The 23,748-nt window shown below is 40.5% G+C and overlaps 1 protein-coding gene across 1 annotated transcript; it reads left to right on the forward strand.

The window, feature by feature from the left end:
• Nucleotides 1-22,370, forward strand: LOC137255629 (3-ketoacyl-CoA thiolase B, peroxisomal-like). The gene is made up of 12 exons (XM_067793084.1): nt 1-275; nt 2,032-2,125; nt 3,529-3,580; nt 4,048-4,127; nt 4,716-4,758; nt 6,410-6,511; nt 7,489-7,569; nt 9,493-9,589; nt 9,951-10,044; nt 10,942-11,121; nt 11,504-11,705; nt 21,809-22,370. The coding sequence occupies exons 1-12, from the start codon at nt 129-131 to the stop codon at nt 21,879-21,881; spliced, it is 1,245 nt and encodes a 414-aa protein (XP_067649185.1). The 5' UTR covers nt 1-128; the 3' UTR covers nt 21,882-22,370.
• Nucleotides 22,371-23,748: the final 1,378 nt, after the last annotated feature.

A 23,748-nucleotide genomic window follows, 5' to 3' on the forward strand; every position in this document is an offset into this window, starting at 1 on the left:
ACCCAGCCTCGTTTTAAGCATGGAATGTGACGTCACCAGGATTCCCCTTCATCGCAGTAAGGGGAATCCCTGATGGCCTTGGACTTTGCTTGAGGTTCAGAGTGCAGACAAAACGCAGGCAGAAAAACATGGATCGTCTGAACGTTGTGTTTGGCCATTTGAGCTCATCGGTGACGACACACGGTGTGGCAGCGTCAACAAACTCTGCGGACGACATCGTTGTTGTACAAGCGTTGAGAACTCCGATAGGAAAAGCTAAGAGGGGGTCATTTAAGGTTAGATTTTGCGCCTGTAGAGTGTAAGGCAGCATCATGATGTATCAGTGTCAGTATAAGGCTTGAAAAAATGCTAAGTCATTTATGAGATTGTTGTCAGTGATTTGCGAACTGGGCATTGTCTTTTGTACAGTAATTATGCCAGCGTTGTATGTGCATGTTCTGAGCCAATGCTTACTAAAGGCGTAAGTTATTTTTCAAAAATGTTCAAATGGTCTGTGTCAGTCAGGATGCAAACGTACTGCCAGTCCCCATGGTCCCTAGTATGGTGATCTAACTTCAGTTGTTGGCAATGTATGGCCATTTTCAACCTTGTATTGTATAATTAGACTGTTTTAGGTCTCATTACTAGTTTTAAATAAGCGTTTGTTATCATCTAGTTGTGTTATTGTTATTTGTTGACAGGGTTTTACCATTTACCATTCATTTTATGTGTAGAATTAATTGTTCTTACATCGATGTGGCTGAAATTTTGCCGATATGACGCAGAATTTTAACTTACTCAATCCCTATGATCAAGATCGATAACCGGGATGGGTAGGTCGATAAACGGGACGGGTGGATAATGAGTTGGACCCGGGTACTCGTCTCACTACTTGACCTAATATTATCATGTGACTAATAGATTAAATAATGTAATATGTTTTCCTTTAATGATTAAGGAGTTGTATTTAAATATTCCGAACATTAATTAGCAGTCACCTGTTTAGAATATATATAATGCATAGTTAACATACTGATAAATTCAAAATTTTAGCCTCCATCATGAAGAATGTATTTGAAGAATGTGTATGAAGAATGCATTAAATTTGGACCCATCCCAGCCCTAGTATCTATGACCGCATCTTTCATAGTATAATTTATTTCTGCCATGATTATAATCATAGAAAATGTACTTTTAATTAGTCAGTGATATTTCAGTGCTATCAGGGGCTCAAATATCCCATCGCCCAATGCCTGGGACAAGTCAATTTTCATTTCATTTTGGCTTACCAATTTCCCATAGTTACATTCTCAAATAAACTTGCATTTTCTTTCATATCTGCGCAAAATGTTGCTATTAAATTTCGCATTAATGATAAAATGGAGTTATCTTTCTTTGCTATTATCACTTCTCGACAAATAGTCCGATAACAGGGGTGCAAATATCCCATCGCCCGACGCCTGGGGCAAGTCAATTTTCATTTCGGGCAATAAAATAATGGTATCTTCCTTGATTGTAGGCTACTAGAAAATTTCCACTTATGGTTTCAAACTGCAAATAAACTTGAATTTCTTTTGATATCTGCTCTAAATGTAGCCATTAAATTTCACAATGATAATAAAGTAGAGTTGTCTTTCTTTGCTGTTTGTCACTTTTCGATAAATATTGCAGGAAACATCAACATTAAGTAACATGTTGATTTATTCTTTCATAATTACATCATCATGGGTATGTCATAAAATCATGACAAGTGGAAAATTCATCAGGACAAGTTACCTTCTTAAAGTCAAGGGCCCGGTGGCAAGTGGATTTTAGAAAAAAATTGAACCCCTGAGTAAACACTGACATCAAATACGATGTTGATTTATTCTCTTATAATTACATCATCATGACTATGTCATAAATATCAGGGCAAGTTGAAAATTACTCAGGACAAGTTACTTTCTTAAAGTCATTTTCGTTGTGATCCCAATATGCCACATATAATTCATTAACTGACTGAGTCCTAGCATTAATGATGTGAATGATATAAGACTTAACCTATATTTTCAGGACACTTATGCAGATGAGCTGCTGTCACATGTGTTCAAGGCTGTGATAAAGGATGTCGGGGTGAATCCTGCGGACATAGGCGATATATGTGTTGGTAAGTCAGAGCTCCAGATGAAATTTGGCTAATGTGGGTACTGTACCTACTGTATATTTTCAGAGTGGGTATTATGAATGTTGAGTGGGTATTTCAAATTCCAATACCCATGGCTTTCAAATTTAGGAGAAGCTGTCTAAACCGGCAAAATTTGGGACTGAACAAATAATACAGTTTAGACAATGTGCCGGATTGTAGAGCTGATGATAAATGTACAAGCCATGGATGGAAATGAGATTATGTGCCGGGGTTGACAACTTGCCAGATTGGACAGATGCTGGTTTTGGCAGCTTCCACTGTATGTGTATATTTCAGTGATTTAACTCACCTTGGTATATGTCACTGGGAAATTTTACCAAGCAGGTATGTAGTTACCTATTCAAAACAAACTTAAATGTAATGGAACTGATTTCGTTTAAAATCACTCCTCCCATACTGACAGTACAACACTAGTCCAGTACCAACAGTATAACATTACAACAATCTGTGTCTTCATTTCATTACGCAAACGATTACACAATGCCATTTAGAAAGTGATCAAATGTAACATGTGTTATATTTGGGTAGGAGTCCCATCAGGGACTTTTCTGAGGAAGTGTAACCAAAATGTGCTTTATGTCCATCAGAAGCTGACGAACCATTTGAGTCATGACAATCTCCCGGGACATTAGTTTCAAGTAAACTCATTGAATATTAAGGCTGTTACAATACACTCACATATTCAGTGAATTGAACCGTAGACCTTCATGAATACAATTTGTTATTTGTGGTCACCAGAACTGAATATGAATGAATATTTACAATTTTTTATCTGAGCATGTTATACTTGAGCCCTCATCATGCTTTCTGAAGTGAGATATGCAAGAATGGAATATGTACTAGCCTTTCAGTAGTGCAAGTCATGTTAGTTTGCAATGGCTGCACATGATACTGTGGACTATCACTAAAAGTCTGTTACATACCAAATTTGAGTATCATGTCAGATCACTACTTATTACTACGACAAATTAACAGTCAACATGGGGGTTCTGTACTGTGCATCATCATCACAGTTGATTGATAATACAATGTGATGGACATTCAATGATTGCAGGAAACAAATACCAGCGCCTTGAACAAGGAATAGTTGCATGGATATGTGGGCTATATAAATATCCTATTATAACAATAATAGCTATAATATTATATTCGTGAATAATTATTCATATTCGTTACCCAATATTTGTGATACATATCATATTTGCCGCATTCATGTCAGTTTTACTGAATATAAACAGACATTCTAGCATCTGTTTTACTTCTCCACAATTTTTACCTATCTGCACTGCTGTTTATAAATTTCTTTGATGTGGATTTGCTAAGTTCTGTGTTTACATCAGTTATGTCCTGTTTCTATTCATCAGGCACAGTCCTGGAACCAGGGTGTAACACTGCTAGATTTGCACAGTTTTACAGGTGAGTTTTACAGAGGAGCATGTTTTACTAGTGACTTTCACAGAGGAGCAGGATTTACTGATGAGTTTCACAGATGAGCAGGTTTTAAAGGAGAGTTTCACAGGGGAGCAGGGTTTACAAGTTAGTTTCACAGGGGAGGAGATTTTGCAGGTGAGTTTTACAGGGGATCAAGTTTTACAGTTAAGTGTCACATGGGAGCAGGTTTAACAGGGGAGTTTCACATGGGAGTAGTTTTTACAGCTAAGTGTCACAGGGGAGCAGGTGTTACAGGTTAGCTGCACAGGGAGCAGGTTTTACAGGGGACTTTCACAGGGAAGCAGGTTGAATTACAGGGGAGCAGGTTTTACAGGGGATTTTCACAGGGAGCAGGTTATACAGGGTAGTTTCACAAGGAGACACAGCAGTGCAAGTTTTAGAGGTGAGCTGATACTTGTTCATGGTCTTAATGAGTGATTCTTCATTTGCAGTGGTATTCCTGAGACTGTGCCATGTACTTCTACCAACAGACAGTGTTCATCTGGACTGCAAGCCTTCATGAATGTGGCAGGTAATAATCCTTCACTCATACACTTTGTTTGTTTTTATTTTCACTTTTCAGTGCGGCACTCCACATTATTTCAGCTATATGATGGTGGTCTATCAATATTAAAGTCCAGACAATCCAGTGACTCACATCATGAGCATCAGTGTACACAACTGGGTGATGACATGCATAAACCAATCAGCAAGTCTGACCACCCGATCTCATTAGTCGCCACTTACGACAGGCATGCGTTGCTGAAGACCAGTTCTAATCTGGCTAGCTATTCTCGAAACGTTCGTAGCCCTAAAAACTTCTTAAGCCCATTCTTAACACATTGGCTATGATAAAAGTTAAGAATTCATAGGGCTAAGAACGTTTCGAGAATAGGGGTCCTGGCTCTTGGATCACTCAATTAGTTCTCATAAACAGACATTCCTGCCCTTTTTCAGTCAAGCACAGACTGTAGTAGTACAAAAACAGTCTACACTGTCTACAGTAGCCATGAAACTATTTATAGAATATGAAATGGGCATGTTTAACGGTTAAAGAGAGCGTCTGAACTTTAGGTTTAGTTCAATGTTCAATAATCAATAACATGTTTTTCTGTTCCAGGGAGCATCCGGACTGGGCAGTGTGACATTGGACTGGCCGCTGGGTGAGTGGTCCTTCGGAAGTGTAACATGCCAAATGAAAGACTGTTGTTACATTCAGATGGATGATAGGATTCATCCGTTCACTTATAGAGTTCACATATATACTTCCATTCAAAAGTTTAGACTCACTTAAAACAAACTTGTGGGAACCAACGTCCAACTTTATGCAGATGAACTGCATGAGAATCATGCATCAAATTTGCTGAAAAGCATGTGCCAGCATCTTGCATGTGAACAACTGCATTTTGGTGAAATATTTTGATGAGGATTTGCCAGTTTTCACTGATTTTTATTGTTTACTGAACTCATGACAACAATCTTTACAATGTTATGAATTTGTTTCACAATATCAGGTCATGTGTAGACAGTATCTTTTATCAGTATGGAATAGTTTGCAAAACTGAGTTTAGAACAGTTGCCAGAAGTAAGTGGCTATATATACACTAGTGAGTCTAAACCTTTTCTGGCTAGTATGAGTAGTTTATAACAGATCCATTTTGTGATGAATTATACATTATGCTGCCATTTTAGAATGTTCTGATCTGATTGATCTCAGTGTTCTTGATGACATGTCATTTATCCTCCTTAGAAGTGAAATATATTTTGAGCAGGAGAGTACATTCCTTATATCCTACCATGGAAAAAAACAGGCTTCATTTGGATATCTGATTGGGAGAATATAATTTTTCCTTATCCAGACGCTTGCTAATTGCTTATCTCCTCTTCCCTGGCAAAGGTAGTGGAACGCCTGAAATCCCTTGAAGTTCCCTTCTAGAAAGAAGCGGATGTAAAATACACTCATCCATGTGTAGCCTCCTCTTTCCCGCGCCCTAGGCCACATGACAAGCCATGCTTGTCACTCTCTCCTTATCTGATTGGAGAATATATCTCTTTTCCCCTGCAATGAAGACAAAAAGCCACACATTATTTCCTAGTCCATGAAAGCTAAATAGTACTTTAAGATTAAGTAATCGTCACAGTATCACAAATGTAACAGAACATTGAGTCTTTGCACATCTATACCTGGACACTTTGATGATGGAGTTCATGTCTTTGGTCCTAAGGACAAGGCAACTTCTGACATCAGATCACAATGTCTGTGCTTCAGAATTAACTACAAAGGCGTAGGGTAGCCTAGTGGTTAAAGCATTCCCTCGTCACACCAAACCTGGGTTTGATTCCCCACATGGGTACAGTGTGTGAAGCCCATTAACAAGCAGTGTAAAACCATACTCTTTTGTTTGTTCACTCACTCACTCACTCACTCAAACCTAGCAGAGAACACAGGCTGTTGATGCCGCTACCACTGACTTTACCTAGTGAAGCGTCATGGCAACTTGATAATGTTCAGTGGAGTGTCGTGCAAAGTAGAAATTTGACGTGTAGGGGTGTCACAAGATTTCAGAGACACATCAAAAACTGAGGTTGAAATTGTAACAACCAACAAATTATATGTTAAAGAAAACATGTCAAGGAACCTTTTCAAGAATTTTATCTTGTGGCTTGTGAATATGCTTAGCCTTCGCCTCTTTTGAAAATGGTGAAAGGGGTGAATGTTTGGAGTAGGCTGTAAACTGTTTTGCAATAGTTTGCAAGAATTCTCAGACAGTACTCAGACCAGGTCATTCTGTGATTGCTGGGGATGTGTTTCAGGGTTGAGTCTATGACCAAGAATGAAACGCTGCGGAAGGGAATGGATCTCAACCCCCATGTGTTTGAAAACGAGAAAGCAGCACAGTGCCTCATCCCAATGGGGTAAGTTTGAGTCGTTGCTGCCGAAGACCATGTTTGATGTCACAGGTAGAATAAATCATTGAAACATGTCATTTGATATAAAATAATGGAAATAGTCAGCTGTTTGTTTTAGCTGTAAATTTATTATGATGCACAAGAACTGAACATAATTCTGAAATTTACAAAAGTAACAATATCTTAAGGAAAACATGTGAATGGCTTCATATTTTCCATATCCTGACTATTGCTATATTGCATATCTACCTTTCCCGTTTGATGGTTATGTGGAAATCTGAATGCATTTGTTCCCAAATCAGTCAAGATTCACTTACCCATTGGGACTCCCTCTTTCCCGCCAAAACCCGTCTCACGTGACCAAAGTCATGCTTTCATGAGTGAGGATACGTATATACTGTCAATTTTTATCAATGTCAGATCAGTCAGAAGAAAGTTATTTTGACCACTACTGGTGCTGAATTCACTGTCAGGACAGATACCATTTCTAGAATATAGAGACTATGAGTGTTTTTAGTCTGTATAAATATGCTTTGTCTTGTGGTAATGGCAGATCCAGCATTACCCCCTCTTGTCCTTAGGCATAACGTCCTGTTTTAAAATTGTGGAATTGAGTTCTGTAACTCTCTTGCAAAACTGCGCCAGCTTATTTTTTATCTTTATGTTAGGTCCGGATCAGTGATTAGTGAGTGAGTGAATGAGTTAAGTTTTATGCTGCAGTCAGCAATATTCCTGCCATATGGTGGCGGTCTGTAAATAATCGAGACTGGACCAGACAATCCAGTGATCAATAACATGAGCATCAATGTGCATAATTGGGAAAATGTGTCAATCAAGCCAGCGAACCTGACCACTCAATCCCGTAAGTCACCTCTCACGACAAGCATAGTTGCCTTTTTTGGCAAGCACGGGTTGCTGAAGGCCTAGTCTACCTAAGAGGCATACTGAGATATCATGGCTTTCCCATCCTTATGATGTTTCAGGATCACATCAGAGAATGTTGCTGAAAGGTTTGGGGTATCAAGAGAAAAACAAGACAGGTTCTCGTTGCGATCACACCAAAAGTAAGTATTAAAGAAAAAACAATATCATTAATTGTCTTGTAATCATTTGCTGTCTTGTGCCTTTGACCAGTTCCTCAGATATAGTGCAGTGAGTAACGAATTTGCTTACCTCAAGCTTGGGTTAAATTCATTAATGGACAACTGGTCAATTTTTTAAGATATATTATGACTACCAAACAGTCCTTGTTTTGTTCTTGATAAGGTCAAGCTTCATCAGGACCATCTTGGAATGAAATTGCTTACTTGCTAGCTCCCTTGGATTAAATCTTCAGAACTCTGGGGACGGTGGTGTAGCCTATTGATTACAGCTTTGCCACGTCATGCCAAAGACCCGGGTTCTGATTCCCAACATGGGTACAAGGTCCATTTGTGGTGTCACCCGCCGTGATGTTGCTGGAATATTGCTAAAAGCGGCATAAAACCAAACTCAATCAGTCAGAACTCTTACCATTGCATTTCTACAAAACATCAGTCATTTTGAGTTTCCTTTAACAGAATTTATAGAAATATTGCTCCTTATGTATATTAGGTTATCTGCATTCATACATAAACATTCACAGGTTATCCTTAAAGGTCACATGCAACCAGAAAATCAATTATAATTAATTATAATTAAAACACAATTATCACTTATTAATGACATGCATAATATAATATACATTGCTGCTTGTAAAAAAATAAGTAAACGAAATTATAAGTGTATAATGGCTATCCAAAAGTGCAATATTTTGTACTTGGGCTTACTTCCCTAGAAACCGAAGCCCTCAGGAGACCGAGCCCAGTGATAGCGGGTGGGGTGCACGCAAGTGCAACGACGGCTTCTGATTGGCTGGTTCATTTGCTGATACGCTGATGCCTCATTGTGTGAACCCGAGAAGTTGTTATCCATAAAGAATGTATATTGAGATGTTGGATTTTGTAAATACATGTTCTCTGAATCTGCATTCGATCCAATCAAAAATCAGTAGAAATGGTGAACTACTACGTGGCTGGAACTGTCATTCGTCCAATTACAAAGCAGGACTTGAAACTGACAAGAGTTTGCACCAGTTTCCATCAGATCCAGTCATCCGAGAAAAATGGATACAGTTTGTTTGCAAGCCACAGACATAAAAACATGTCATGTATACAAGTATCACACCTACCTAATTACGTAATGTGGCAGAGACAAGACTCGGATGCGCGAGTCATAAATCAGTTTTTGTTTTGTTTATGGCTTATAGCCTGATAGGTGTTAAGTTCAAATTGCACGAGGTCAATGTTTGAAGCTGTGTATTGCATATCGTCTTTAGCAGACAGGCTGGAAGACATATAGGTGTCAATAAACCAGACATTGAGCTTTCTTTGTGATAGAGGCTGCTTACCACAATCAGCAAGTTTTTTTATGTACTGAATAGATTATTTGCTTTCTTTGTGTACACAACCAAGATTAGATTACTACTCACAACCTCATACTCGGGGCATACATACTGTTTCAAGCTCTGCGAACCTATTCCTACTGCGCATGCGCTATGGGAGCAGCGCAGCACAGCTGTTGAAACCACTTATTCCCCCCCGTGCTGGGGGAAATTTAGTAAATCATCAGATTTTGCAGGCTTTCTTTTCATCGCTCTTTTTTTCAACTTTATAGGTTGAATTGGAATTTTTGATGATTTGTTTCGTTAAGTGCATACAGAAAGATATCAGAATCTGCAGAGTTGTGTTTTACATTGCATGTGACCTTTAAGTTCTATTTTCATAAAAGAAGTTACACAAAACATGAAGATGTTTGTTTTTGTTAGGTTTATATTTTGAGAGGTTTCCCATTAGAGGTTGGTGATAAGAAATGCTTTATACACAAAGAATGGCCTCTCACTGTTTTCATTCCTGACCCTCCATTGTTCCTACAATGTTGCCACAGTGAGAGCGTGTCGTTTGTTACAGTGCCCACAAAGCAACAGTGTCTGGTCTATTTGATGCTGAGTTGGTTCCCGTGACAACCAAGATTCTGGATAAGGATGGGAATGAGCGAACCATCACGGTAGGTCTCAGCACCAGACTTTGGATTTATATGCACCATCTTATTGTCAGTAAAACGTCCATGTTCATGCTGACAAAGTTACAGCTAGTATAAGTATAAGTGTGACAAGTTTTTTAACAGGAATAATAAAAATAAGAAAAAGATTTATTTTTACTTTTATGCATGGAATAGAATTAAGGAAATTAGACCTTAAAGAGAACTCCATTTAGATAAATACTTCCCCACAATTTCCAGCCAACCGAGAATGTCAAAATCGAATCAAAGTGTGTGATTTTTGTGTTGTGAACTATAGGTATTTTAATGTGTGCTATGAAGAAAGCAGATTGTACTTGTTTTAAGATGATGCTGATCTTTGCTTTAGGTGACAAAAGATGATGGTATCAGACCAAGCACCACATTAGAGGGACTTGGGAGACTTCGCCCTGCCTTCAAAGAAGGGGGATCTACCACTGCTGGTATGTCTAGTGGGGGGATCTACCATCTATCAATGTAATGTCAGTAGGCCTAACTATTAATACTGTAAACAGACAAATTTTATTTATTTTATTTAATTTTCGTGAACTTCGTGTCAGTCTTCATGGCGCGAGAATTAAAACACGATAATATAGATATATCATACACTCTATTCAGGTAAGTCAACAACACAAAAACAATACAGGTATCATTGCTCAAGCATGTGTCACCGCTGGGCTAATCTGGATACACTCGGCTCAATCACATTCTATTTCCATGGCTCTGAGACCCAGTAAAAAAGTATTAGTTCTGAAATCAATTACATTTGTTTTTAGATCACTTCACAAATCTGTTTGTTTTATAGTAACTCAATGGTCATGCGTGTCGTGTAAAAACATTCAGAGATGCCCCTCTTATAAGATCACCTCGCAAAAATAACAAGGCGCAAAAAGGTTTAGTGACCATAACTCACGAAAAGTTTAAGGCGCGGAAATAATACAGTTTACAGTAGATAATTTAACACTGCCACCATTGTTGGCTCAGTGGCCAGGAGGTAGAGCGTCAGTTTAGTAACCTGACAGAGGCAGTTCCATTCCTGTGAGGGAAAGCATTTGCACTTTAAACTTGATCTTTGATGATATTTGGTGAAGCACGCTTTAGGTTTATATGTGACAAGTAACTGGAGCCAGGTGAGTGATGGTGCTTACGTAGTGCCATCTACATCCATGTGTATCGGCGTGTGACATGATTGCATCACATAGTGACGTCATGACTTTGCTAGCGGGCATATGTAATCACTTGGAACCAGTTGATTTAAAGTGTGCGGACCCCAAGACAGTTTTATGTGTATATTCAGAAGGTTCAAGTCAGTACACAACACTGCTTGTGTTCTGTGACAGGTAACTCAAGCCAGGTGAGTGATGGCGCTGCAGCCGTCCTGTTGGCACGACGGTCCGAGGCAGAGCGGAGACGCTGGCCAATCCTGGGCGTCCTAAAGTCCTATGCTGTGGAAGGTTGTCCGCCTGATATCATGGGGATTGGACCATCTGTGGCCATCCCAGTAGCTCTTAAGAAAGCAGGTACAGCAACCTTCATTTTTCTCTTTCCGTTCACACAATTTAAACAGACATTTCAAATTGTAGCTTGGAGGTTGAAACAGAGAAAAAAGGAAGCCATAATTTTTAGGCTCATGCAATGATACAAAGTAAGGAATGAAACAGAAATGGAATTACACAATTTGTGTTAAAGCCAACATGAGTACCATGTGTGAAGTCTATTCCTTTTGTCCCTGCCATGATATTGTTGGAATAGTGCTGAGAATAGAAAAGCGGAGTAAATCCCACTCTCTCACCAATTGTTTTAAAGCGTTCAGATCTAACTTACATTTGGTGGTATCCAGCTGTACGGTAGGACTTCATCACATTTAGAAACAAGGTAGTTTTATATCCCTTATCACGACAGGTCTGAAGATCAGTGACATTGACATCTTCGAAATCAATGAGGCTTTCGCCAGCCAGGCATTGTACTGCGTGGAGAAATTGGGGATTCCCCTTGAAAAGGTCAACCCCAAGGGGGGTGCGGTTGCCCTGGGGCACCCACTTGGGTGTACTGGTGCCAGGCAGATAGGGACCTTGTTGCATGAGCTCAAGAGAAGAGGCAAACCGTGAGTATATGCATTGCATGTGGATTCAAGTGTTAGAGGAGGTCCCCAGCTGGACGTAGACGGCCACCCATGCATTAGCTGATAGTGTTGTACTGGTTATAGCCTGGGAGAGATACATTTAAGAAAAACAGAGTTGATAATGGTGTGGCTCAACTGGCAAAGGGCATTTTAGTGTCTTTGTTCAAAACTGTATATTCTACTCTCATGTTTGAGTGATCGTGTGAATGTGTCTCTCCCAGTAATGCTCTATTATATTTTGGCATGAAATGCATGTGGACCTGTTTGTTTGTAAATAACTCTTCATTCAGTGATCCAGTCGATCAGGTAACTATCATGAACTGCACATGTATTTACCCATCTGACCCAACACTGCCGTTGTTACAGGTCATTGGCGCCCTCCCTCTGCAAGCAGTCTGTGTTCTGCTGTTTATTTTGTTGTCAGTTACAGACAGACAGATTCTTTCATACAAATGCCTAAAATCAGTGATTTACAATGTGATTAGGCTGTCTGACAAAACATCCATTTGCAGTGTTTGAGGTTGACTGGATCATTGGATGAAGAGTTGTTTACAAAAAAAGGGTCCACATGCAATTCATGCCAAACTGTAGCTAATACCATAAATATTGTGCAATATGCATTGTGTGAAATCTGGAAATCCTGTTGAATTGTTCATGGAGAAAAACGTCCAGATCACACAAACTAGCTGCCTCACGTAGGTACCTTTTACAATATATTTATGATTGTACAACCAGTTTTGACGATTTTAACTTATGAGAGGGTTAGTTCAATGCTTTTCCTTTTCTGATAACTGCTTGACATAAGAGCTATTGTTGCCTTTATGACAAATGGTATATCCTGGTCTTCATGCCGAGTGGTGACAAGTGGTTGTTGGAGCAGCATCGGCTGTTTCCTGACTAGTAGGAGACTATGAAGTTACATCTGTGCCAGAGCTGTTCCACCAGCCGTTTGTCACCCCTCGGTGTTAAGAGTGAAAGCAGAAAAAATGTTATATGATCATTTCTTAAACAACTATTTCCATGACTGATCAGTAAAATTTCAGACTTCAGATCCTGTTGGGTACAGAGCTGTCAAGATCATGTGTCTAATTTATGTGTTGTGTACTTTTGACTTATTTAATCATTCATTGTTCTCAACTGAACCAAAACAGGCTGTACACTGTTGATGTTAAAGCCCTCCGTTATATATTCTGTTGATGTTTCAGGGTGTACGGTGTGGTGTACATTCTACACTGTTGATGTTTCAGGGCTTCTGTTATTTATTCAGTTGATGTTTCAGGGCTTATGTTGTGGTGTATATTCTACATCACTGATGTTTCAGGGCTTCGGTGTGGCATATATTATACACTGTTGATGTTACAGGGTTTCTGTTATGTATTCCGGTGATGTTTCAGGGCTTACGGTGTGGTGTATATTATACACTGTTGATGTTACAGGGCTTACGGTGTGGTGTATATTATACACTGTTGATGTTACAGGGTTTCTGTTATGTATTCCGGTGATGTTTCAGGGCTTACGGTGTGGTGTATATTATACACTGTTGATGTTACAGGGTTTCTGTTATGTATTCCGGTGATGTTTCAGGGCTTACGGTGTGGTGTATATTATACACTGTTGATGTTACAGGGTTTCTGTTATGTATTCCGGTGATGTTTCAGGGCTTACGGTGTGGTGTATATTACACACTGTTGATGTTACAGGGTTTCTGTTGTATATTACACACTGTTGATGTTACAGGGTTTCTGTTGTGTATTCCGGTGATGTTTCAGGGCTTACGGTGTGGTGTATATTCTACACTGTTGATGTTACAGGGCTTCTGTTATGTATTCCGGTGATGTTTCAGGGCTTACGGTGTGGTGTATATTACACACTGTTGATGTTACAGGGTTTCTGTTATGTATTCCGGTGATGTTTCAGGGCTTACGGTGTGGTGTATATTCTACATCACTGATGTTTCAGGGCTTCGGTGTGGCATATATTATACACTGTTGATGTTACAGGGTTTCTGTTATGTATTCCGGTGATGTTTCAGGGCTTACGGTGTGGTGTATATTATACACTGTTGATGTTACAGGGCTTACGGTGTGGTGTATATTATACACTGTTGATGTTACAGGGTTTCTGTTATGTATTCCGGTGATGTTTCAGGGCTTATGTTGTGGTGTATATTCTACATCACTGATGTTTCAGGGCTTCGGTGTGGCATATATTATACACTGTTGATGTTACAGGGTTTCTGTTATGTATTCCGGTGATGTTTCAGGGCTTACGGTGTGGTGTATATTATACACTGTTGATGTTACAGGGCTTACGGTGTGGTGTATATTATACACTGTTGATGTTACAGGGTTTCTGTTATGTATTCTGGTGATGTTTCAGGGCTTACGGTGTGGTGTATATTATACACTGTTGATGTTACAGGGTTTCTGTTATGTATTCCGGTGATGTTTCAGGGCTTACGGTGTGGTGTATATTATACACTGTTGATGTTACAGGGTTTCTGTTATGTATTCCGGTGATGTTTCAGGGCTTACGGTGTGGTGTATATTACACACTGTTGATGTTACAGGGTTTCTGTTGTATATTACACACTGTTGATGTTACAGGGTTTCTGTTGTGTATTCCGGTGATGTTTCAGGGCTTACGGTGTGGTGTATATTCTACACTGTTGATGTTACAGGGCTTCTGTTATGTATTCCGGTGATGTTTCAGGGCTTACGGTGTGGTGTATATTACACACTGTTGATGTTACAGGGTTTCTGTTATGTATTCCGGTGATGTTTCAGGGCTTACGGTGTGGTGTATATTATACACTGTTGATGTTACAGGGTTTCTGTTGTGTATTCCGGTGATGTTTCAGGGCTTACGGTGTGGTGTATATTACACACTGTTGATGTTACAGGGCTTCTGTTATGTATTCCGGTGATGTTTCAGGGCTTACGGTGTGGCGTATATTACACACTGTTGATGTTACAGGGTTTCTGTTATGTATTCCGGTGATGTTTCAGGGCTTACGGTGTGGCGTATATTATACACTGTTGATGTTACAGGGTTTCTGTTATGTATTCCGGTGATGTTTCAGGGCTTACGGTGTGGCGTATATTATACACTGTTGATGTTACAGGGTTTCTGTTATGTATTCCGGTGATGTTTCAGGGCTTACGGTGTGGCGTATATTATACACTGTTGATGTTACAGGGTTTCTGTTATGTATTCCGGTGATGTTTCAGGGCTTACGGTGTGGTGTATATTACACACTGTTGATGTTACAGGGTTTCTGTTGTATATTACACACTGTTGATGTTACAGGGCTTACGGTGTGGTGTATATTATACACTGTTGATGTTACAGGGTTTCTGTTATGTATTCCGGTGATGTTTCAGGGGTCACGGTGTGGTGTATATTACACACTGTTGATGTTACAGGGCTTCTGTTATGTATTCCGGTGATGTTTCAGGGCTTACGGTGTGGTGTATATTACACACTGTTGATGTTACAGGGCTTCTGTTATGTATTCCGGTGATGTTTCAGGGCTTACGGTGTGGCGTATATTATACACTGTTGATGTTACAGGGTTTCTGTTATGTATTCCGGTGATGTTTCAGGGCTTACGGTGTGGTGTATATTACACACTGTTGATGTTACAGGGCTTCTGTTATGTATTCCGGTGATGTTTCAGGGCTTACGGTGTGGCGTATATTACACACTGTTGATGTTACAGGGCTTCTGTTATGTATTCCGGTGATGTTTCAGGGCTTACGGTGTGGCGTATATTACACACTGTTGATGTTACAGGGTTTCTGTTATGTATTCCGGTGATGTTTCAGGGCTTACGGTGTGGTGTATATTACACACTGTTGATGTTACAGGGTTTCTGTTATGTATTCCGGTGATGTTTCAGGGCTTACGGTGTGGTGTATATTACACACTGTTGATGTTACAGGGTTTCTCTTATGTAATCCGGTGATGTTTCAGGGCTTACGGTGTGGTGTATATTACACACTGTTGATGTTACAGGGTTTCTGTTATGTATTCCGGTGATGTTTCAGGGCTTACGGTGTGGTGTATATTATACACTGTTGATGTTACAGGGTTTCTGTTATGTATTCCGGTGATGTTTCAGGGCTTACGGTGTGGTGTACTTTACACACTGTTGATGTTACAGGGCTTCTGTTATGTATTCCGGTGATGTTTCAGGGCTTACGGTGTGGCGTATATTATACACTGTTGATGTTCCAGGGTTTGTGTTATGTATTCCGGTGATGTTTCAGGGCTTACGGTGTGGTGTATATTACACACTGTTGATGTTACAGGGCTTCTGTTATGTATTCCGGTGATGTTTCAGGGCTTACGGTGTGGTGTATATTACACACTGTTGATGTTACATGGTTTCTGTTATGTATTCCGGTGATGTTTCAGGGCTTACGGTGTGGTGTATATTACACACTGTTGATGTTACAGGGCTTCTGTTATGTATTCCGGTGATGTTTCAGGGCTTACGGTGTGGTGTATATTACACACTGTTGATGTTACAGGGCTTCTGTTATGTATTCCGGTGATGTTTCAGGGCTTACGGTGTGGCGTATATTATACACTGTTGATGTTCCAGGGTTTCTGTTATGTCTTCCGGTGATGTTTCAGGGCTTACGGTGTGGCGTATATTATACACTGTTGATGGTACAGGGTTTCTGTTATGTATTCCGGTGATGTTTCAGGGCTTACGGTGTGGCGTATATTATACACTGTTGATGTTACAGGGTTTCTGTTATGTATTCCGGTGATGTTTCAGGGCTTACGGTGTGGCGTATATTATACACTGTTGATGTTACAGGGTTTCTGTTATGTATTCCGGTGATGTTTCAGGGCTTACGGTGTGGCGTATATTATACACTGTTGATGTTACAGGGTTTCTGTTATGTATTCCGGTGATGTTTCAGGGCTTACGGTGTGGTGTATATTACACACTGTTGATGTTACAGGGCTTCTGTTATGTATTCCGGTGATGTTACAGGGCTTACGGTGTGGTGTATATTATACACTGTTGATGTTACAGGGCTTCTGTCATGTATTCCGGTGATGTTTCAGGGCTTACGGTGTGGTGTATATTACACACTGTTGATGTTACAGGGCTTCTGTTATGTATTCCGGTGATGTTTCAGGGCTTACGGTGTGGTGTATATTACACACTGTTGATGTTACAGGGCTTCTGTTATGTATTCCGGTGATGTTTCAGGGCTTACGGTGTGGCGTATATTATACACTGTTGATGTTACAGGGTTTCTGTTATGTATTCCGGTGATGTTTCAGGGCTTACGGTGTGGTGTATATTACACACTGTTGATGTTACAGGGCTTCTGTTATGTATTCCGGTGATGTTTCAGGGCTTACGGTGTGGCGTATATTACACACTGTTGATGTTACAGGGCTTCTGTTATGTATTCCGGTGATGTTTCAGGGCTTACGGTGTGGCGTATATTACACACTGTTGATGTTACAGGGTTTCTGTTATGTATTCCGGTGATGTTTCAGGGCTTACGGTGTGGTGTATATTACACACTGTTGATGTTACAGGGTTTCTCTTATGTATTCCGGTGATGTTTCAGGGCTTACGGTGTGGTGTATATTACACACTGTTGATGTTACAGGGTTTCTCTTATGTATTCCGGTGATGTTTCAGGGCTTTCGGTGTGGTGTATATTACACACTGTTGATGTTACAGGGTTTCTGTTATGTATTCCGGTGATGTTTCAGGGCTTACGGTGTGGTGTATATTATACACTGTTGATGTTACAGGGTTTCTGTTATGTATTCCGGTGATGTTTCAGGGCTTACGGTGTGGTGTACATTACACACTGTTGATGTTACAGGGCTTCTGTTATGTATTCCGGTGATGTTTCAGGGCTTACGGTGTGGTGTATATTATACACTGTTGATGTTACAGGGTTTCTGTTATGTATTCCGGTGATGTTTCAGGGCTTACGGTGTGGTGTATATTACACACTGTTGATGTTACAGGGCTTCTGTTATGTATTCCGGTGATGTTTCAGGGCTTACGGTGTGGCGTATATTACACACTGTTGATGTTACAGGGCTTCTGTTTTGTATTCCGGTGATGTTTCAGGGCTTACGGTGTGGCGTATATTACACACTGTTGATGTTACAGGGTTTCTGTTATGTATTCCGGTGATGTTTCAGGGCTTACGGTGTGGTGTATATTACACACTGTTGATGTTGCAGGGTTTCTCTTATGTATTCCGGTGATGTTTCAGGGCTTACGGTGTGGTGTATATTACACACTGTTGATGTTACAGGGTTTCTGTTATGTATTCCGGTGATGTTTCAGGGCTTACGGTGTGGTGTATATTATACACTGTTGATGTTACAGGGCTTCTGTTATGTATTCCGGTGATGTTTCAGGGCTTACGGTGTGGTGTATATTATACACTGTTGATGTTACAGGGTTTCTGTTATGTATTCCGGTGATGTTTCAGGGCTTACGGTGTGGCGTATATTATACACTGTTGATGTTGCAGGGTTTCTGTTATGTATTACGGTGATGTTTCAGGGCTTACGGTGTGGCGTATATTATACACTGTTGATGTTACAGGGTTTCTGTTATGTATTACGGTGATGTTTCAGGGCTTACGGTGTGGCGTATATTATACACTGTTGATGTTACAGGGTTTCTGTTGTGTATTCCGGTGATGTTTCAGGGCTTACGGTGTGGCGTATATTATACACTGTTGATGTTGCAGTGTTTCTGTTGTGTATTCCGGTGATGTTTCAGGGCTTACGGTGTGGCGTATATTACACACTGTTGATGTTACAGGGCTTCTGTTATGTATTCCGGTGATGTTTCAGGGCTTACGGTGTGGTGTATATTATACACTGTTGATGTTACAGGGCTTCTGTTATGTATTCTGGTGATGTTTCAGGGCTTACGGTGTGGTGTATATTATACACTGTTGATGCTACAGGGTTTCTGTTATGTATTCTGGTGATGTTTCAGGGCTTATGGTGTGGTGTATATTATACACTGTTGATGTTACAGGGCTTCTGTTATGTATTCCGGTGATGTTTGAGGGCTTACGGTGTGGCGTATATTATACACTGTTGATGTTACAGGGTTTCTGTTGTGTATTCCAGTGATGTTTCAGGGCTTACGGTGTGGCGTATATTATACACTGTTGATGTTACAGGGTTTCTGTTATGTATTCCGGTGATGTTTCAGGGCTTACGGTGTGGTGTATATTACACACTGTTGATGTTACAGGGCTTCTGTTATGTATTCCGGTGATGTTTCAGGGCTTACGGTGTGGTGTATATTACACACTGTTGATGTTACAGGGCTTCTGTTATGTATTCCGGTGATGTTTCAGGGCTTAAGGTGTGGCGTATATTATACACTGTTGATGTTACAGGGTTTCTGTTATGTATTCCGGTGATGTTTCAGGGCTTACGGTGTGGTGTATATTACACACTGTTGATGTTGCAGCGCTTCTGTTATGTATTCCGGTGATGTTTCAGGGCTTACGGTGTGGCGTATGTTATACACTGTTGATGTTACAGGGTTTCTGTTCTGTATTCCGGTGATGTTTCAGGGCTTACGGTGTGGTGTATATTACACACTGTTGATGTTACAAGGCTTCTGTTATGTATTCCGGTGATGTTTCAGGGCTTCCGGTGTGGTGTATATTACACACTGTTGATGTTACAGGGTTTCTGTTATGTATTCCGGTGATGTTTCAGGGCTTACGGTGTGGTGTATATTACACACTGTTGATGTTACAGGGCTTCTGTTATGTATTCCGGTGATGTTTCAGGGCTTACGGTGTGGTGTATATTACACACTGTTGATGTTACAGGGCTTCTGTTATGTATTCCGGTGATGTTACAGGGCTTACGGTGTGGTGTATATTATACACTGTTGATGTTCCAGGGTTTCTGTTATGTATTCCGGTGATGTTTCAGGGCTTACGGTGTGGTGTATATTACACACTGTTGATGTTACAGGGTTTCTGTTATGTATTCCGGTGATGTTTCAGGGCTTACGGTGTGGTGTATATTACACACTGTTGATGTTCCAGGGTTTCTGTTATGTATTCCGGTGATGTTTCAGGGCTTGCGGTGTGGTGTATATTACACACTGTTGATGTTGCAGGGCTTCTGTTATGTATTCCGGTGATGTTTCAGGGCTTACGGTGTGGTGTATATTACACACTGTTGATGTTACAGGGTTTCTGTTATGTATTCCGGTGATGTTTCAGGGGTTACGGTGTGGTGTATATTACACACTGTTGATGTTACAGGGTTTCTGTTATGTATTCCGGTGATGTTTCAGGGCTTACGGTGTGGCGTATATTATACACTGTTGATGTTGCAGGGTTTCTGTTATGTATTCCGGTGATGTTTCAGGGCTTACGGTGTGGCGTATATTATACACTGTTGATGTTACAGGGTTTCTGTTATGTATTCTGGTGATGTTTCAGGGCTTACGGTGTGGCGTATATTATACACTGTTGATGTTACAGGGTTTCTGTTATGTATTCCGGTGATGTTTCAGGGCTTACGGTGTGGCGTATATTATACACTGTTGATGTTACAGGGTTTCTGTTATGTATTCCGGTGATGTTTCAGGGCTTACGGTGTGGTGTATATTATACACTGTTGATGTTACAGGGCTTCTGTTATGTATTCCGGTGATGTTTCAGGGCTTACGGTGTGGTGTATATTATACACTGTTGATGTTCCAGGGTTTGTGTTATGTATTCCGGTGATGTTTCAGGGCTTACGGTGTGGTGTATATTACACACTGTTGATGTTACAGGGCTTCTGTTATGTATTCCGGTGATGTTTCAGGGCTTACGGTGTGGTGTATATTACACACTGTTGATGTTACAGGGCTTCTGTTATGTATTCCGGTGATGTTTCAGGGCTTACGGTGTGGCGTATGTTATACACTGTTGATGTTCCAGGGTTTCTGTTATGTATTCCGGTGATGTTTCAGGGCTTACGGTGTGGTGTATATTACACACTGTTGATGTTACAGGGCTTCTGTTATGTATTCCGGTGATGTTTCAGGGCTTACGGTGTGGCGTATATTACACACTGTTGATGTTACAGGGCTTCTGTTATGTATTCCAGTGATGTTTCAGGGCTTACGGTGTGGCGTATATTACACACTGTTGATGTTACAGGGCTTCTGTTGTGTATTCCGGTGATGTTTCAGGGCTTACGGTGTGGTGTATATTACACACTGTTGATGTTACAGGGTTTCTGTTATGTATTCCGGTGATGTTTCAGGGCTTATGGTGTGGTGTATATTACACACTGTTGATGTTACAGGGTTTCTGTTATGTATTCCGGTGATGTTTGAGGGCTTACGGTGTGGCGTATATTATACACTGTTGATGTTACAGGGTTTCTGTTGTGTATTCCAGTGATGTTTCAGGGCTTACGGTGTGGCGTATATTATACACTGTTGATGTTACAGGGTTTCTGTTATGTATTCCGGTGATGTTTCAGGGCTTACGGTGTGGTGTATATTATACACTGTTGATGTTACAGGGTTTCTGTTATGTATTCCGGTGATGTTTCAGGGCTTACGGTGTGGTGTATATTATACACTGTTGATGTTGCAGGGTTTCTGTTATGTATTCCGGTGATGTTTCAGGGCTTACGGTGTGGTGTATATTACACACTGTTGATGTTACAGGGTTTCTGTTATGTATTCCGGTGATGTTACAGGGCTTACGGTGTGGTGTATATTATACACTGTTGATGTTACAGGGTTTCTGTTATGTATTCCGGTGATGTTACAGGGCTTACGGTGTGGTGTATATTATACACTGTTGATGTTACAGGGTTTCTGTTATGTATTCCGGTGATGTTTCAGGGCTTATGGTGTGGTGTATATTACACACTGTTGATGTTACAGGGTTTCTGTTATGTATTCCGGTGATGTTACAGGGCTTACGGTGTGGTGTATATTACACACTGTTGATGTTACAGGGCTTCTGTTATGTATTCCGGTGATGTTTCAGGGCTTACGGTGTGGCGTATATTATACACTGTTGATGTTTCAGGGCTTACGGTGTGGTCTCCATGTGTATTGGCTCAGGCATGGGAGCAGCGGCTGTTTTCCAGTACCAAGGATAGTCAAATTGATCGTTGAGGCCACCATCTGATGAGAAAGTCTTCAGCTGAATAATTAAGTACCATATATTTAGAGGGTGAAAACTGGATATCAATACAGCAGAAGTGCTTTCACTCCTGCATCTGTGATTTGGAGATCTCAACATTTTATGAATGGATTGCTTGATTTTGTGGTTGTGCTAAAGTACTGCGTTGCTTCAGATTACAAATATCAGCAAATCTATTTTAACAACAAATGAACTCCACTTGAAGTGACTTGTCATTCTTATTTGATATTCAGATGTTAATATCCAAGAAGTTATGTTCTTGGTTGTGAGGCAGTTCAAGAAAGTCTTCAAGCCTCTTTACACAGTTCTCCATGAACCTTGAGAATCCTCTATGGAATTTTTATTTTAATTTGTCTTGATATATGAACTATTCCATGTACAGTCGATGATTTGTTATATGAAGTATAATATATATCTATGTTGATTAAATTTATACAGTTACAAACTTGAAAATGTTGATTATTATTACTGCTAATCTGTGACAAGGAGTGTACAAAGCCAAGTCCAAACCGTTATCATTTGAGTACAAAACATACAGGGAAAGAAAGTTTAAGTGTGTGTGTGTGTTTAAGGCCACACTCTGCAATATATCAATTTTATGATGGCAGTTGAGTTACCGGATCTTGACCAAATCTAACTCAGAATCCAAATGTGAAGGTCCAGGTTAGAATATTGATCTTCAGTAACCCATGCTTATCTCAAGAGGCAACAAACGGAATCGAGTGGTAAGGCTTGCTGACTTGTTTGTCGCATGTCATCTGTTCCCAGTTGCACAAATCAATGCAATTACATCCCATACATAAGACCCATGAAGGTCCTGGGGTAGAATAGGCCTTACGACTATGCTTGTCGTAAGAGGCGATTAACGGGATCAGGTGGTCAGGCTCGCTGACTTGGTTGACACTTCATCGGTTTCCAATTGCGCTCATGCTGTTGATTACTGGGTTGTAAGGTCCAAACTTGATTATTTACAGAATGCCCCCATCTAGCTGGAATATTGCCGAGTGTGGAGTAAAAATAAACTCACTAACTCAGAATGGCTACAGTGCAGACCAGTAATTCTTACTAGATATGTCTAACCAAGAATCCAACTGAAAAGGCACAAGAGAAGAGACAGGTCTATAGTTGGGACCTAAAAGGAGCCAAACCTGTACAGTCTCTCAGGTATTGTGGCAGGCTGTTCCATAGGACTGATGCTGTGTAAAAATCCATGTCTAATCTGGATCCCACAGTGTACACCAGAGGTGTGTTCAGAACCGCGAGTGATCACGCGTTTGCCTCCCGCGAACGCTCGCATGGGTCCTGAACCGATGCGAGCGCTTGCTTACATCAAATGATTTGTGACCAACTCGTTATTCCGGGAAAAGACGAATAGCTTTTCGTCTTCTTGTTGGAGGTTACGGAAAGGGGCGAGTGGTGATGAATGACATGAGACATAAGACAAAATGTTATGGATGTCAACTTCTTCTTTATTCTTTACACAGCGTTTCTTGGCTATTCCTTGCCCAGGTGGATGCTAACTAATGACAATGATCTGAATGGGTTTTTTTCTATTAAACATGGTCGCCATCTTTGTTCGCTTGGTGAGGCAGCTGTGAGGATAGTTTGCGGGCGCTCGTCCGGGCACAGGCGTTCAGGATCGAGCAATGGCGGGCATTCATGGGCATGCGATTCTGAACATGCCTCAGGACAGGCTGCTGGCAACCTGTCTAACCCAGAAACCCCACACTGCTTGGGACAAATGTGCATGGTATGTTGTGAAAGGCAGCATTTTGACAGCGACATCAATCTACCTTTCAGAACTGATCACATAGATATAGACC

The sequence above is a fragment of the Haliotis asinina genome, chromosome 11 (genome assembly GCF_037392515.1).
Source record: "Haliotis asinina isolate JCU_RB_2024 chromosome 11, JCU_Hal_asi_v2, whole genome shotgun sequence".
Classification (NCBI taxonomy): Eukaryota; Metazoa; Mollusca; class Gastropoda; order Lepetellida; family Haliotidae; genus Haliotis; species Haliotis asinina.

Bases quoted from the DNA above. Each gene is read 5' to 3' on its own strand.
- LOC137255629 (XM_067793084.1), top strand. From the start codon at position 129: ATGGATCGTCTGAACGTTGTGTTTGGCCATTTGAGCTCATCGGTGACG. The intron at 4,128-4,715 runs GTAATAATCCTT...TTTCTGTTCCAG, and splicing joins AGCCTTCATGAATGTGGCAG to GGAGCATCCGGACTGGGCAG. The intron at 4,759-6,409 runs GTGAGTGGTCCT...GATGTGTTTCAG, and splicing joins GACATTGGACTGGCCGCTGG to GGTTGAGTCTATGACCAAGA.